The sequence below is a fragment of the Cotesia typhae genome, unplaced genomic scaffold (genome assembly GCF_013202065.1).
Source record: "Cotesia typhae breed Kobodo isofemale line unplaced genomic scaffold, CoteBio_Ctyphae contig_26, whole genome shotgun sequence".
Lineage (NCBI taxonomy): Eukaryota > Metazoa > Arthropoda > Insecta > Hymenoptera > Braconidae > Cotesia > Cotesia typhae.
In genome coordinates, this window is record NW_027423732.1 from 672,325 (window position 1) to 688,823 (window position 16,499).

Below are 16,499 nucleotides of genomic sequence, written 5' to 3' on the forward strand. Positions count from 1 at the left end.
ATTTTATTTCAATGCGCAAAATTTTATTTTTTTTTTCATCAAGATAGAAAAATGATAAAAATTTTGAAATACTCACCACAATTTTGTATAAAAAATATATTTCGGTTAAATATGTTTATATAAATTATAATTCATAATATTTACTTGAAACAAGTGTGTTTTTATTTACATTTCTAATCTCTCTAATTCTGTTTGAGCAACTGGTGGGACTGGTAGGGATATTTTTAAAAGTGGGGGGTTTAAACCCGCCATTTTTTTTTTAGCGGGAAAAATTTAAATTTTGAATATTTAAAATTTTATAAATTAAAATTAATAATTTTTTTATTACTTGAAATTAATAATAATAATAATAATAATAATAATAATAAATTTTTATTGTTAATAAAAATTAAATTAATATTTTATCACAAGTAATGTTTTAAATTACAATTTTAAAATTAATATATTTTTTTTACTTTTAAAAAAGCGCGCGCTCCCCATTTTATAATTTTACAATAAAGTCAGCCATTTTGTAAAGAAATACCAAGTTTTTGATGCCAAGTATCAATTTTTTTGCTTTTTAATTGTTAAAATTAACCAATTAAAAATTTTTTTTAATAAATATGTTGTTTAATAATTCTTAAAGTAAAATTTAAAATTTAACTCTCTTATTTTTAAAAATCATTAATCATAATATTAAAAAAAAAAAAAAATTGTTTTTTAGGAAAAAATAAATATTTTTAGGAATTTTTTAATTTTTTATTAATCATGACATACAATAAATAAATAACTTGAATTAAAAAGCCGTATTCTGACAATAATTTCTGGTTTAATAATAATGATAATAATAATAATAATAATAATAATAATAATAATATTAATGATAATGATATTGATAGAATTTAATTAAAATTAAATATTTATTCTTCTTCCTCTTCTTCTTCTTCCTCCTCCTCTTCTTCTTCCTCCTCCTCTTCTTCTTCCTCCTCTTCTTCTTCCTCTTCCTCCTCCTCCTCTTCTTCAGCTTCCTCCTCCATTGCGGGCTCTAGGTCCTCGTCGGCGGCGGCCTTGACATCCTCTTCGCCCTCTGGTGACTCAGGGTCGTCCTTCTTCTTGCCGGGTCTTTCTCCAAACCATTTAGGTAATTTCGCTGGAAATTTTTTAGTTTTATATATTAATATATTTATTCTGAAAATTTTTGTTTTGTTAGTGATTAATCAATTAATTAATTAATTAAGTAATTATTTAATTAGTGAGATATTTTTTTAATTACAAGGGGAAAAATTGACTGGTGTTAAGTTGTTAAAATATCATTTGATTTTTTTTTTTTTTTTAGGGGGTGATATTAATTTTATGGAGAAGTTTTGGGGCCTTATGGGGAAGTTTAATGGAGTTTTTTGAAGTTAATTAATTAGGGTTTTATTAAATAATGAATTTTGTTAAATTGCATTATATTTTCTAAACTCTTGACATTTTTGAAGATATAAGCTCATCACGATGTTACACTCATCAAGAGCTTTCATTTGAGTACCCACATGTATTTTTGATATATTTTTCATATATACATATATATAATATATATAAATATATAAAAAAAAATTCTAAATTTTTGGGTGATTTTCAACGAGCTGTAACTCCGAGGAAAATGATCGTACAGCAAAAAAAAAAAAAAAAAAAAGTAAATTTTAGCTTCAAGTGTCTAGTTTTCAGATATGACCATGAAAATTTTTTATCATATTCGGGTCTGGAGAAATCCTAAGAAAACTACAAAAAAAAAAATTTTTCAAATTTTTTCTCGTCTTAAAAAAGGTCTACGGGCTTCAAAAAAATTTTTTCCATTGTTTCGTTGAAAAGCTTTTTTAGAAAATTTAATGCCCTTCAATTTGACGTAACCAAAAAGCCTGTACGATGATTTGCCGCGGAGTTATCGTCAGTCAAAGCAAAAAAAGTACTTTTTCACTTTGACAATCAATAACTCTGGAAATAATGATCGTATAGGAAATCGAAGGACGGTTTTGAAAACTACACGATATTCTCTATAAGATACTGTGAATAGCTTTTGTCAAAAAAATTTTTTTTCAATTGAAAACTTTAACTGAAAAAACGACAAAAATTCGCATAATTAAGGATATTTGGATAACTTGGTATAACTTTGGATAAAATGGATGAACAAAGGATATCGTCGGTAATTTTTCAACCTCCAAGTGTCCCCTAAAATCCCTGAAAAATTCAAAGCGCTGTGATTTTTTTTTCATAGTGCCCCGAAGCTTTGAATTCTTTGTTTTTGCAAAAATCACCAGTATGAGCAATTTTTCGATTTTTATTCATTTCTTCAATGAAAAAAATTTTTTTTTCTCAAAAATCTCTATTATTTTAATTAAGAGCTTTCATTTGAGTATCCACATGCATTTTTGATATATTTTTCATAAATACATATATATAATATATATAAATGTATAAAATATATGAAAAATTGATGTGGGTACTCAAATGAAAGGTCTCGATGAGTGTAACATCAGGATGAGCTTATATCTTTAAAAATGTCAATAGTTCACAAGATACAATGTCTTTCCCTAAATCCTCACCAAAAAAAAAAATTCCACAAAAAAAATTAATAACAATTATAAATCATCCCATAAGACACCAAAAACTAACAATAAAACTGAAAAAAACATTATAAAAAATTTCTAAAAAGAAATAAATAAAAAAACCACATCGAAGAGTACATACTCTTCTGGCGACCAAGGAATTGTTCCTTCTGTTGGGTCCACTCCTTCTCCTTGGTCTCCTTCAGCAGGTCTGTCAGTCCCTGTAATCAGGCCCACATGCAAGGGACAAGGACCACACATTAATAATTAACCATTAACCATTAATCATTAATCATTAACAATTAATCATAGATATCCATCTCCGACTGCGAGTTCCTCCAACAATAACAATAACAATAACAATAATAAATAACAATAAAATTAATGAGGGGACCAAATACCATGCCTCCATTAATGACAGGGGGGATTAATAAATAAAACTCGATTAAAGTGATTAAACGCGACGACTCACTTTTCGTGCGCTTCATGAACTGTTCAGTTTTTTGCTTCCACAATTTCTCGTTCAGTTCAGCTAACGCCGTATCATAACCCTATTTTATCAACTTTATTATTAACCTCTAAGGGCCGTTAATCGGTAATTAATAATAAATTTTTTATTTCGTTAATAAAAGTCAACTTACGCCCTCGAACAATTTTTTCTTGTCGTCGTATGATCTTGTGTCGACACGACGTTCGTACTTGGACGCCACCTGGATCTTGGGCTGAAAAAAAAATTCAAATTTAAGAATTATTTATTTATTTTTGATTAAAAAAGTTATTTTAACTATTAAATAACTTGCTTTAATTGTTTTTGATACGAATCAGTCATTTTTTTGGCTAAGTTCCTCTATGGAAAATTTAGAACAATTCAGGCGCATGCGCAGTACGTTTTTTTGCAAAAATGAGCTAAATATTGTCTTTTTTTTGGAACAAGTACTTTTAAGGTAGTTCCAGCATGAAATCACTTTTCGACAGATTTGGCGGAAATTTTTTTCTCGGGTTTATAATAGCTTTATTTATGAATTCCTAAAATTTAATAATTTTTGACCGTTTAGATCGCGAGATATTTAAAGACAAAGTTCGTGATTTTGAGGGTCATGTCCCATTTAAAGCATGTAAAATGTCCGGTCTCTCCAACTATTTTTTATTATATTAAAAAATTCTCTCGACAGAATTGGAAAAAACTAGGAGAGTGTTGAGAAATGATTTTAGAATAAGTTAAAAAAATAAAAATAGCACCTCACCGTTTTATTATCGAGATATAATAATTAAAAAAATTAATTTTCGATCCATTTCCAACCTGCTCACTCAACAGATTATAGTGATCTGGCAACGCTGTGCGCAACGCTCTCTCTGAAATAGTGTAGAATAAAAAGCGGGAAATTCAAATCTTTCACGATTTTAGTAAAATTCAGCTGCGTAACTAACATATTAAAATCACCATTTAAATTAGTTGTAAATAAAAAAACGATTAAATAAATAAGTAAATAAATAAATATGATACTTTTTATATCTTTAAAACTTATATATTTTATAAAAAAATTAACACAAAGTTAGAACATAAAACTTTAATGACGATATAAATATTTAAATATATTTAAATAAAAATGTAACATAAGTTACATAACTTTAAAATAAACTTTGGGTCGTATATAAATAAATAACTTATTTCACTCAATTTTTGGTTTTAAAAAATTAATAAGTGTATTAATTATTCTCTTATTTTTGGTTACTGTAGGTTTTCCATTTTCTAATTTACTTGACATTAAATCAATAATGCCATTTTCTCCAAGATGATTGAACGTAGTTGTAAGTAACTCATACGTCATTTTTGCAATTGCCATTTTCTTAAGAATACCAGGTGTTAAAACAGTTTTTAAGGGCTTTAATTGCAGCAGCATGATTTTCGACTTTTCCTCTTCCCGTGTATGAGTCAATAATGATGTCCATGACTTAGTATTTTCGTAAATTTTTTCAATATTTAAGACAGACAATACTAGTTGTTTCAAAATTTTTACATCATAAAGAGCTTCATGAAAGTTTTCGGTTGATTCAATTTTCAAAAAGTCCTTAGCTAAAGTGCCAAGTTTAAATTGACCTGGACCTTTCCTAGTAGCGAGTCTTTTTTTAAATAACGACAATGAGTCACTAAACCCTGCAATTTTTTTAAATTCTAAAATCATATTACACTGTATAACAGCTCGTATAAAAATGACGAATCAAACGATGAATTATGTGCAACTAACACACAAGGTTTTGGTGATAAATCTAAAAATTTTAAAAATGATGACAATGCATCTTTCAGGGGAACTGTTTCAACTTTCTTATCACGCAAGTATAATTGTCCAGAAATATTTCGTAATCCAGTATGAAGTGATGCTTCTGAAGAGATTTCTTTGGTTGGATTAATATAAATACTGAACTCGTGTTCTTCATACATTGCTGCAATCTGCAGAATCTCGTTAGATTTGCCAAAACCTGATGTTTCCAAGTCAAAGTAAACTATATCACAGTTGTCTAAAGTTATTAGGAAATTATCTTGACAAATTGATGCTATGTTAGCGTCAACAACTTCATTAATATTATTGTCATTAGTGAAACCGCAGTTTGATTCATATTGCAAACCTTCTGTCTTCTCGTTTTTCTTACGTAGTTTTTCTCTGTTTTCTGCCAGAAGATTCCGGCGTACTTTAGCTGAGAGCAATTTAGCTTTTTTAGCTCTATCCGTCGTTTCTTGTCGTACCTGGAGGCATATAATTCTGTATTTTTTCCTGGTGACAAAGTTAAAATTTTATAAACCTCCAGTAAATGACTCTCACCATCATTTTTGCTACACACAGCACTTGCATAGCGGTAATCACTTGACTCGCTCATCGAATAACACTGACTTTTTGGAGCTTTGTGAGCCATTATATTGTTAACGCTCTCATTAGCTTGACTTGAAGCAGCGAAAGCGATTTTGTGAGCATTATTAGCATATTTGCCAAAGAGATTATACAAATGAGTGTATAGCTCAGGATCTTTCAGGACAACCTTTTGGCTAGATGTATCGTTAAACGCTCCACGTTTACACCAATCTCCACAGTTTTCGTGATGGTTAAAAAAGTGATCAGGAATACTTTTCAAAATACTTGCTAATTTAGAGCTCCGAGTTTTATTTTGAGAAATAGCATAATTAAAACACTTTTTCAAATGAGGAATAGTGTTTTTTCTTGCTAGTTCTTTGTACTTTGGCTTAAGTTTATAAAGGTCGCTTTGAAATGATTTTTGCAAGTGGTTTTTGTCACTTAATTTAAATATTTTATTAATTGTCCCACGACGCACAGATGCGATGGTTGAACTATCTTCGTCACCAACGACAACTCGCACGCTCAATCCTGTGCTTTTTAAAATCTTACTGCCATTTACTAAAGCGGCTCCAACATTAGGTTCCATAGCTTTTGCACTACCATGGAAATTTTCACGGCAGTCGTGATCGGTCTTAGGATGGCCATTGCTGCATAGCTTACATTTACGATTACGAGTTCCATAATCCAAAATTTTGCCGCTAAGAAACCCTATGATACATCCATAGCCATTCAAGCTATCATAGCTTCGCCCATTGCCACGCTTACTCCAGCCCATGTCGTAAGAAACTACGATGTTAATTATTTCACCAATACTGGAATCAAAAATTTTTGAATGCGCTGCTTCATCTAAATTTTCGGATACCAAATTTTGTTCTGGAGGGTTATTTAATCTAAGATTATTAAAATGAGGATAAATCTCTTCAACAATTTCTTGAGGTCTGGAAATATTAAATTATGTTAATTAGGATGGATTCAAAATAACAAGAATTTATTCATTGTTGTAGTATTATTTATATTTATTAAATTGATGAAAAAAATTAGATTCAATCATCAGAATTACATTACAATACATTATGTTCTTTCCTTCTCAACGCAGACAAATCCATTCAGATAAAAATTATAAAATTCATTACAATATTTACAATTCAAAAAATTTTAAATAAAAAATTACAAAATTCATTAAAACATTTACAATTCAATAAATTTTAAGTAAAAATTATAAAATTCATTAAAAATTTACAATTCAAAAAATTTACAATAAAAAATTATAATAATTATTAAAACAATTATAATTCAAAAATTTTAAGTAAAAATTATAAAACATTCATTAAAACATTTAAAATTCAAAAAATTTTAAATTAAAAATTGATAATTAATATTTCTGATCTACACTTTCGGAAATTTATCAAATACAGTATTGACATCAAGTAATAATATTTAAAAAATCTATAAACAATGTCGTTGACAAAAAAATGTCATTTTGATTTTATGTACAATTAGTTATATCTAAGACTGATGAACAATAATTCAATAAAAAATATTAAAGATAATTTCAGCTCAGGAAATTAATGAATTGCAATGAATTCTACATGATTATTAATTAGAATTGATAAGTAAAGTTATTCTTACAATTCTTCGCACAATTTATCAATATTTTCTATTATTAAGTGTCGTTCTTCTTGAGCTGCTTTTTTGCAGCTTTCCTCAGCAGCTTTTTCGATGGCTGGACCCACTTCTCTCTCATATCGCTTGAATAAAGTGTCAGAGATTTGCGGTACATTAAGACATGCTAAAATTTTATTCAAAGCTGTGTGACCAACACCTGCATGTACCGCACCTAAAATTAAAATTTTTGATTAGTTTTTTATAAATATTTGGAAATCTTTTTTTTATTAGTAACATATATTGTACTTATTTATTGACACTAACTTACCAAGTACAATTTTTGAATTCACATCAAAAACCTTGGAATTTTTATTTCCGTCATGCACTTTTCCTGTCATAACTTGAGTGACACAAAAACAATTTTCACATTTTATCCATAATTGTGAATGTAGACCACGAAGTTGTTCTTTTTCAATATTTTCTAAACTCAACACTTGTCGACATTTAAAACACTTTAAATTTTTACCAAGCTCTGAGTATTCCACAATGCGCCTACCTTCTAGGTTATTATTTTTAGTTGACTCTTTTTTTCTTTTCTTTGGCCTTTTTCATATCAGAATTAAAAGACAATTTTTTAGATAAATTTTTGTTTTTTACAAATTGACCTTGGTGCCGTAATTGCTTGGGCATCTTTTTAATTAAGTAATAGGTACTATTATTTTAAAGCGCGATACTATTTGTACATACTGAGACCATAAACAAAAATACATAAACACTCAGAGCAACGTTGCCAGATCACTGAAACTAACCATATATAATTGTATGTGTGAATGTCTGTGTGCCGAGGCTTCTAAATTTTTATCTATAGTAAATTGTCTGATTATACTATACCACGCTGGAACTACGTTAAAGGTCAATATAAACCTTATTGGATACAAATCAGTCATTTTTTTGATTAAGCTCCACTATGGAACATTTGGAACAAGTCAAGCGCATGCGCAGAAATTTTTTTTAAAATTGCATCAATTTTTTTTTAACTAAATTAAAGAAATATTTATTTAAAAATTATTAAATAAGTTAAAAAAACATTTATTTAAATATTCTGATTAATGTAAATGTCCTGAACTATTATTAATTAATAATAATACATACGGGGTACTTTCCGGTTAACGCCTCGGGGTCTAGACCCTTTTTCAGGGCCTTATGCCTCAGCTGTTGCTTCTGTCGCTCCTTCAACTCTTTCAACTGCGAAGTAATCATTATTAATTAATTAAATTTATCGACTTTAATTTTGAACCTTCGGAAAAGGTTCAAAAAATTTTTTTTCACTTCCGGTCTTTAAAATTCTTAATCTGTGTTCTTCCAGCTTTAAAATGAGCCTGGATTAAATTTTTTCCGATGTTTCTAACCCAAGATACGCCGAGCGTTAATCAATTACTAGAAATTTTTTGATTAATGATTAACGCTCGGATATCTCCGGTTAGAATCATCAGAAAAAATCCAACCTGGGCTTACTTTAAAGCTAAAAGAATACAGATTAAGAATTTTTGAGACCGGAAGTTGAAAAAAATTTTTTTCACACTTTTCAGAGCGTTTAAATATAATCAGACACTTACGTCGTAGTCTTGACGCTTCTGACGCTCTTCCAAGTCGTATTTTTCAGTTTCCAACTTAACAATTGTCTCCCAAAGATCATTGGCCTTAGAGCGCAATCTCTCGATTGACAGGTTCTCGATTTCAAGAGGCTTGATACGGATTGACAATGAGATTTTCTTCTCTTCTTCTAGCTGTTCTTTTGTCTTGTTGCGTTCCAATGCCGCCGATGACATGTTTCCCTGCAAAAAAAATTAATCAATTAATCCCCGTTTAATAATCAATTAATCAGCCATTAATCACTACTTACCATATCTTTTTTGTTAATAGTGAAGTTGGGTCCCTTTTTGCTTTGATCTTTCATAGCTTGCATCATAGCTTGACGCTTTTTCTCTGACTCTTCAAGACGTCTGTGATTAATAAAGCGATTAATTAATTAATGGGTTATTAATATTCCAATATTACCACGGAGGGTTGTTGGGAGATAGTTTAAGAATATACAAAAAAAATTTCAAATCAATCCGATGATTATTTTCAAAGTTACAGAAGTTTAAAGTCAGATGTTGCGAATGTACGGATGTACGGATGAACCTATTGTCTGTAACTCGGGAACTAATCAACCGATTTGAAAAATTAAAACGGGAAATTAAAGAGGGTGTAATTCTGAGTGACCTTGCAAAATTTGAAGTAATTTGGTCACCTAGTTTCATAAAAAAAAAAAAAATTCTTACTTTCTCTTTTCTTCCTGGTCACGTTGTTTCTTCTCCTCTGAAATTTTTTATCAATATTAATCATTTAATTTTTTTTTTTTTTTTTTTAATAAATAAATTACCAATTTCACGTTGACGACGTTCCTCCTCTTCCTTCTTCTTCTGGGCCATTCTTTTTTCTTCCTCAGCACGGCTAACTTTGCGCTTGGCCTGTTTCTCCTTCAACATTTTGAGTTCTTCCTCTTCCTTGGCCCTCTGTTTCCGCCATTCCATAATATATTCCTTAAGCTGTTCATCGAGATCGCTTCTCTTTTGTTCTTGCCTCTGTAACAAAAAAAATTAGCAAAAATCCCTAAAAAAAAAAAAAAAAAAAAAAAAAAAAAAAAATTTCTCACCTTCATAAATTCCGGATTGTCGGAGTCTCTGGATGGAAAAAAATAAAATAAATTAATTAAACAACAAAAAAATAAAGTAATTACAAAGAAAGCCTTAATTAATGTTCGATACAATTAAAGCGTAATTATTATAATTATTAACAATTACAGCTGCGGATAGATGGTAGGTAAAAAAAAAAATAAAAATCGTAAGGGGTAACACGGATTATTTCTCCTTTAACAAAATTCTGCGTAAGCTAGAAAAAAAAAAAAATAATAATAATAATAATTATGTTTATAATTATTATAGGGGGTGTTTATTTACAGGTAACCCTTTTCGTAGGGTTGTAAGGTCTGAAATTAATAAATTATTTACATAAATAATAAATAATAAATAAAAAATGGCAATTTAATGCAATTGTTTGTAACAAATCCTCAAACTTACTTTTGGGACGCCCTACCCCTACAAAAAAGAGAAATATTGATATTAATATATTCTTAACACCTTTATAATCTTCTAAATAAGCAGATTAATTATTTAGATTAAAAAATTTTAAAAAAGCTCGCAGGTGAACTTTTTCATGTTGGCGTCAAGCCAAGACGCTTGTTGATGTTACGGGAGTGGACGGGGTTCGATCCCAGGCCCCGGTAATTTTTTTTTTTTTTTTTTAAACTAAAATTGTGAATTAATCTGCGTTAATATTTTTATAAAAATTTTACCCCTTGTTGAAGATTTTGTTGGGAGTGAGGATGTTGATATTATTAAAGGATTAACCATCGACACAATTACTCGTAATTGGCTAAATCTTGTACTGTTTTTTTCTTTTTTCGAATAATTAATTTTAATAAAAAAAAAAAAAATAAAAAATCTCAAAAAAAAAAAACAACAAATTATATACAAGCGTCTTATCAGCGTTTGTCAGTGTTAGCATGTCTCGTTTATTTTTTAGCTGTAAAATAAAATTATTTTATTATTATTGATTATTGATTATTAATTTTTAAACAATAAAGGCGGTTCAGCGAAACGATTTGTCGTTTTTTGTTTTTTTTATTGTTTAATTAAAAATTATTTTTAATAATTAAAAAAAAAAATTAATTAATTTTTTTATAGAAAAATTGCGAGCTAGTGATTTTGTTTTTAAAAAAAAAGGCGAGGCGAAGAACTGCGGACGAACATTAACTTACTCGATCTTCTTCTCTGGCTGCCTTTAAGTCAATGTCGCATCAGATCAATTGATTGCGTCGTTGGATTTTTATTTATTTATTATTTATTGAGAGACGGATGGTTCGTAATGGAAAGAGAAAGACCAGAGTCAGTTATTGGCTTTGTGTGTGTACGATGTTAGTAAATTTTTATGATAAACTAATCACTAATTACTAATGACTAATAGAGCAACCGAATTTTTTTGATTTTATTGTGTGTAATTAGGTGAAAATTTGAAAAGTGAACAGTGTGGTCGATCAGGAATTTTGTAAGGAGTAAATCAAAAAAAAAAAATTTGAAAATCGGGCAAGTAGGAGCCGAGGTACGGCCAATCTGTAAATCCGTACATTGTTCTGTATGGATGTACGGATTGGTATTTTCGGGTTAAATTGGAGTAATTTCAATGTGCAAACGCATTTTTTTTATTAATTCGAGTATTCTGAGTCGACTGAGATGGTTTTTGAGTTAATTTGAATCTTCAAAATTAAATTATAGACTAAAATTAAAAAAAAAAAATTTTTTTTTCGGTCAAAAAAAAAAATTTTTTTTATAATTCAGTTATTCTAAAGTGTAAAATTGATCCGGTCACTCTATTTATAAAAATAAACACACGATCTATTTTAAATTTAACCAGACTTGCTCTATATATACATATATTTAAATTAATATGTTTATATAAATATATAAAAGTCTAATTAAATTTCTACTTCTAATCTACAAATTCCCAAATTTTGATCAATATTGTGTAGCCCTATATAAAAATCCATGTTCTTGCGACTTACTTCCTGTAAAATTTCCAAAAAATCTTCAATTAATAAATTTTCAAAAAAAAAAAAATTTTTTTTTAAATATTTTTTTTCAACTTACACTTCCTCGACCTCCTCTTCTTCGCTCCTAACATAAATAGGAAAAACGAATAATTAATATTAATTCACATGCGGAATGAAATTAATTACAGGGCGGAAATTTTCAAAAAAAAAAAAAAAAAAAAAAAAAAAAAAAAAACATACAAGGGTGACATTTAAGGTGACATATAATTTTTTTTTTTGAAAAATTTTTCTACTTACGAGTATTGCTCCTCGTCGTCAGACATGTTTGTTGTTTATTGAGTTTTCTGCAATAAAAAAAATTAATTAAAATTTATTAATTAATTATTAATTAGAGAAATAATTACGAGTAAATAAAAATAAGAAACCCGATACTAGATCCCGAAGCGCTCTATAAGGAGAGATCACCTCCGAATCGTAACTCTAATTTTAACTAACGCATACGCGCCCGGTGAGCTCTAAACTCTCTCTCTCTCTCTCTCTCTCTCTTGCCGTCGGCTTTCGAAAATAAAATTTGTATTTATATACAATTGTATCTCGACCTATTTTCTCATATTTCAGCTTTGATTTTTCTTTTCATTTTTTTCAGGTCTATTTTAAAAATTTTTGAAGTAAAAAAAAAAATACTGTCGGCAGGATTTGAACCCTAGTCCTGCGAAATGAGGGTTTTTAGGTGTAATCACTTCGCTAATAGAAAAAATTGACCTGAGGAATTTTAGAAAAAAAATTTGATATTAGGGTTTGTTATTTTTTAAAGAGTTAGATTTTAAGGAAGAATATTTAATTGTTATTATATTTTAACGAGGAAATTAGATTAAAATTTTGGAAATTAAAAAATTTTTGTATATGTTAAAGGCTATAGAAAATTATAAGCAATATATTTTATAGAATTAAGTTCAAAATTCCCCATAATAAAAATTTTCAATAGTTAAAAATTTGACAAAAATTTTTAAAAAATTCCTCATCATAAAAATTTGTCAAAATTTGACATAAAAATTGTTCAAAATTCCCCATAATAAAAATTGTCAATAGTTAAAAATTTTTCAAAATTTCCCATAGTTGAAAATTTGACATAAAAATTTTTAAAAATTCCCCATAAAAATTTTTTTTAATAAAAAAATGTCACTAAAAAAATTGAAAAAATTTTTTTAAAAATTCCCCATAAAAATCACTCACAAAAAAATTCACTATTTAAAAATTCACCATAAAAATTCACTTTTAGAAAAATTGAATAAAAAATTAAAAAGAAGAAATATACTTAAAAAAAAAAAATGAATCCAACTTACACTTGAAAAAAAAAAAAAAATAATCCCCTTGCGGATGCGTGAAAAAAAAGAGTACGCACTGAACAAAGTTCCGCGGTGGAATGTGGAGTCCGCACTGGTAACAGCGGCTCTAAGAACACTGGAGTAAGTAAAGAATATCTAAGTAAAGAATAATCCACCACTACCGCCGCCAGTTTATTTTACTAACGACTAACAACGATCCTCGCCTTCTTCGTCGTGCAGCTCGGTTAATTTTAGGCACACCATCGCCACCTAAGTTATCTTATGCGCCCCCCACCCGCCCGAAAGCTCCACTCGCCCACCCCAAGACCTCTGCCGATCCCCCCGCGGGCTCTAATTCGATATCGCGGCAACAAAATTCAATCTATAATAAATATAACGATACTATTTTTGTCATTTTAAAAAGACTAGTATCGTAGGAGAGAAACTTGAGAAAAATTAAATACCGATTTATAAATATTCAAAATTTTTAATACACTTCCCAGAGATATAAAATAACAAATCTGTTGTCAGAAGATACAAATAAACGATTTTTGTTAATAGTTACCGATCTGATATAGAAATCGGCACTTTTTTTTTGGATATATCGATTCTATAGATCATCCTGGATCCGATGGTACCTAAAGATCGGCACTTTTCAAAAAGATCGGTATGCGACTTGCCGAATTTCGTGTTAACACTTTCTTCGAATTAAACTTAAAACCGCGATAACTACTTAACTATTGAAGTTACAAAAAAAAAGTTTGGGATAAAACTTGTAGGAAATTTTATTTTATACTAAAAATGTTTACTATGATTTTTTCATATCTCGATTATTTTAGTCAGAATTTTTATTTTAAGATTCATGATACAGAAATTTTGATGATTATCAATTCTTAAAAAGTTTTAATTAAAATTTTTAATCAATAAGTTGTCTAACGGAAAAAATTTTTGGGACAAAACTTTTAGAAAATTGAATTTTCTATAAAAAAGATTTCAACGATTTTTCTGTATCTCCAACCATTTTCCTAGAATTTTAATTCTTAGATTTATAATAAAGAAATTTTGAACATTATTAATTCCCAAAAACTTTAAATTGGAATTCTAACTAAACTATTGAAGTTACAAAAAAATTTTTAAATAAAACTTGTAGGAAATTAAATTTTCTACAACAGAAGGTCTCTTACAATTTTTCAATATCTCCAACCATTTCCCCAGAATTCCAACCAACATCCCTGAAGACGTCACACAAAATCGTTAATAGTTACCGATCTGATGTAGAAATCGGCACTTTTTTTTCTCAAAATCGTTTCTATTGACCCTCCTGGACCCAAATATACTAAAAGATCGGCACTTTTCAAAAATATCGGTAAGGGACTTCCAGTTTCCCCCCACAAAAATTTCCCCTTCTCCTTATTTTAAATCCTCTATTACTCCGTTCACCCCCATCAAAAGTATGAACTTATATACATCATTTCACGCAGAATTTGACAAGGAATAACACTCTGTCTATTAAAAATGATAACAAAATTTTTTTTTCATTCGAAATTTTGTTTAAAGTCCAGAAAATTATAAAGTAAGAGCCAAGATGTGTCACAGGTTATTTCCAAGCAATAAAACATAATAATAATTGTTTAGGATGGAAGTGAGAAGCGACAAAATAACATAATGATAGTATATAGCGTAAGAATAAAAAAAATTAGGATGAAAGAAGAGAAGTTTAGAAATGGGGCCGCCATATTTGGCCTCCATTATATTTTTGTATGCGAGGTGCCAAGCAATGTTACGTATTTGATGATAGATGTGTATATTATTTAGTTAATATATGTGATGTATATATTTAATGTTATATGGGTTCAGTTATTTTTATTTTTGACTATTGGGGATTGTTTAAGAAATTAGAGAAATTTAGACTAATTCGAGGTCAACGAATTATTTTTAATTTTGTTTCAAAATTAAAAAAAAAATTTTTTTTTAATTTCAATAATTATTTTTCAAGGTTTCGTTACTTACTTAATTGTTTCTAAAATGAGGTATAATTGGCTTTTTAAAAGGTCTCATTTTTCCTCCAAATCTTAACTGGCCAGATTCTTTTTTTCCTCCAAATCCTCCACCTGGAAAATAAAAAATAAATTAATAATAAAATATTATTCGATTTTTGATAACTAAAATAACAATTTTTTTAAATTTTATTTAAAAAAAAAAAAAAAAAAAAAACCTGACCAGGCTTCGAACCCCGGTCTAGTATAACAAGTGTTTTTAGCCTTAACCACTTTGCCAGTGTAAAATTTTGACCTAAGGAATTTAAAAAAAAAAATTGGATATTATAATTCATAATTTTTAGGAAATTTATAATATGTTAAAGAAATTAAAATTAAAATTATATTTTTATTGTAAAACATTAATACTATTTCGTAAAAATAAATACATAAATAAATTTACCTAGCCTTCTAGGTTTCCAATTTTTCATAGTCCTTCCGAGTTCGTGGTCGACGAATATTTTAACCCCGTCACAAAAAGTATCATTAAGGTTGCGGATGGCGCGTTTAGCCTGGTCATCAGTCGCCATTTCTACGAATCCGTAGCACATAGATTGTCCAGTGACTACGTCGACGATTATTTTTGCTGTTATAACTTCTCCCACAGTTGAAAAATGCTGAAAAATTTTATTTTATATAAAATTTCCTGACCTACAATTTTTTATTCTAATTTTTTTTAAAATAAATATTTCAGGAGTGATGACTCCTAATTTTTACCTGAATTAAATCCTGTCTTGTAATTTTAGGATTAAGCTTCGATACAAATAAAGTTGAAGAAGGATACGACTTTAAATTATACGGCGGCTGATAATGCGAATTAATAGCACGGGTAATTCCCTTGTCATGTGGCTCTGTATCAGTTCCATCGATACTTCCAGCTTTCAGTGGATCGTACTCCTTTAAATAAGGACTCCAATTTTTTAATACATCATTCTGAAAATTAAAAAAAATAATTATAAATCTCAAATTTTTTTTGTGTTAAAAAAATTAATTTAAAAAAAAATAATAATAATTAATGAAAATAAATTTAGCAAATATTTGATAATTTTTTTTAACAAATAAATTATGGCAAAAAAAATTAACATTTAAAAATTAAAAATCCAATTTTTTAAAAATAATTTTTTTTGTTAAATAAAATTAAAAAATTTTCTAGTGACTGCTAACTTTAATGTCATTAATAATAATTATTATGTAATAAATTAAAAAAAATATTTGTAACCTAAAAATTCTTACCATTTTAATTAAAAAAATTTTTCACAATTTTTCACGCTCTTATTAAAAAATTTAATTGAAATTATTAATAAATTCACTAAATTAATTAATTATGAAATAAATTTAATTAATAATTAATTTTTTTTTTAATAATTCCACTGCGTTACTTGTTATTGTTATTGTATTGTCAAGTTGTCCCACCATAAATAAAAAATGGCGGCTAGAATTTAAAAATGGCTACTGCGCATGCGTCG

General features: G+C 28.3%; 2 protein-coding genes across 4 annotated transcripts; both read right to left on the bottom strand.

The window, feature by feature from the left end:
- Positions 1–716: 716 nt before the first annotated feature.
- Tpnt (troponin T, skeletal muscle) lies at positions 717–13,130 on the bottom strand. 3 transcript variants are annotated; one of them, XM_074239501.1, is made up of 15 exons: positions 13,016–13,130; positions 11,970–12,016; positions 11,772–11,796; positions 11,539–11,543; positions 10,884–10,904; positions 10,144–10,161; positions 9,720–9,747; positions 9,447–9,648; positions 9,346–9,382; positions 8,925–9,024; positions 8,638–8,856; positions 8,174–8,266; positions 3,209–3,289; positions 2,710–2,788; positions 717–1,129 (listed from the first exon to the last, which is right to left on the bottom strand). In XM_074239501.1, the coding sequence occupies exons 2-15, from the start codon at positions 11,993–11,995 to the stop codon at positions 900–902; spliced, it is 1,164 nt and encodes a 387-aa protein (XP_074095602.1). In that variant the 5' UTR covers positions 11,996–12,016; positions 13,016–13,130; the 3' UTR covers positions 717–899. The 3 variants fall into 3 exon arrangements, with proteins under 3 accessions (XP_074095602.1, XP_074095601.1, XP_074095600.1); XM_074239500.1 differs by lacking the exons at positions 2,710–2,788; positions 11,539–11,543; positions 11,772–11,796; positions 11,970–12,016; positions 13,016–13,130 and adding an exon at positions 3,040–3,118 and having other exon boundaries at positions 10,884–10,998; XM_074239499.1 differs by lacking the exons at positions 10,144–10,161; positions 11,539–11,543; positions 11,772–11,796; positions 11,970–12,016; positions 13,016–13,130 and having other exon boundaries at positions 10,884–10,990.
- A 1,877-nt stretch (positions 13,131–15,007) lies between these two features.
- LOC141525472 (U11/U12 small nuclear ribonucleoprotein 35 kDa protein) lies at positions 15,008–16,449 on the bottom strand. Its single transcript, XM_074239986.1, has 4 exons — positions 16,405–16,449; positions 15,751–15,966; positions 15,437–15,650; positions 15,008–15,108 (listed from the first exon to the last, which is right to left on the bottom strand). Exons 1-4 carry the CDS (start codon positions 16,447–16,449, stop codon positions 15,008–15,010), a joined length of 576 nt encoding a protein of 191 aa, XP_074096087.1.
- Between the last annotated feature and the right edge of the window lie 50 nt (positions 16,450–16,499).

Bases quoted from the DNA above. Each gene is read 5' to 3' on its own strand.
- Tpnt (XM_074239501.1), bottom strand. From the start codon at position 11,995: ATGTCTGACGACGAGGAGCAATACTC. The intron at 11,797-11,969 runs GTAAGTAGAAAA...TATTTATGTTAG, and splicing joins GACGACGAGGAGCAATACTC to GAGCGAAGAAGAGGAGGTCG. The intron at 9,649-9,719 runs GTGAGAAATTTT...TTTTTGTTACAG, and splicing joins ACAATCCGGAATTTATGAAG to AGGCAAGAACAAAAGAGAAG.
- LOC141525472 (XM_074239986.1), bottom strand. From the start codon at position 16,449: ATGGTGGGACAACTTGACAATACAATAACAATAACAAGTAACGCA. The intron at 15,651-15,750 runs GTAAAAATTAGG...AAAATTTTTCAG, and splicing joins CAAGACAGGATTTAATTCAG to CATTTTTCAACTGTGGGAGA. The intron at 15,109-15,436 runs GTAAATTTATTT...TTTATTTTCCAG, and splicing joins TTGGAAACCTAGAAGGCTAG to GTGGAGGATTTGGAGGAAAA.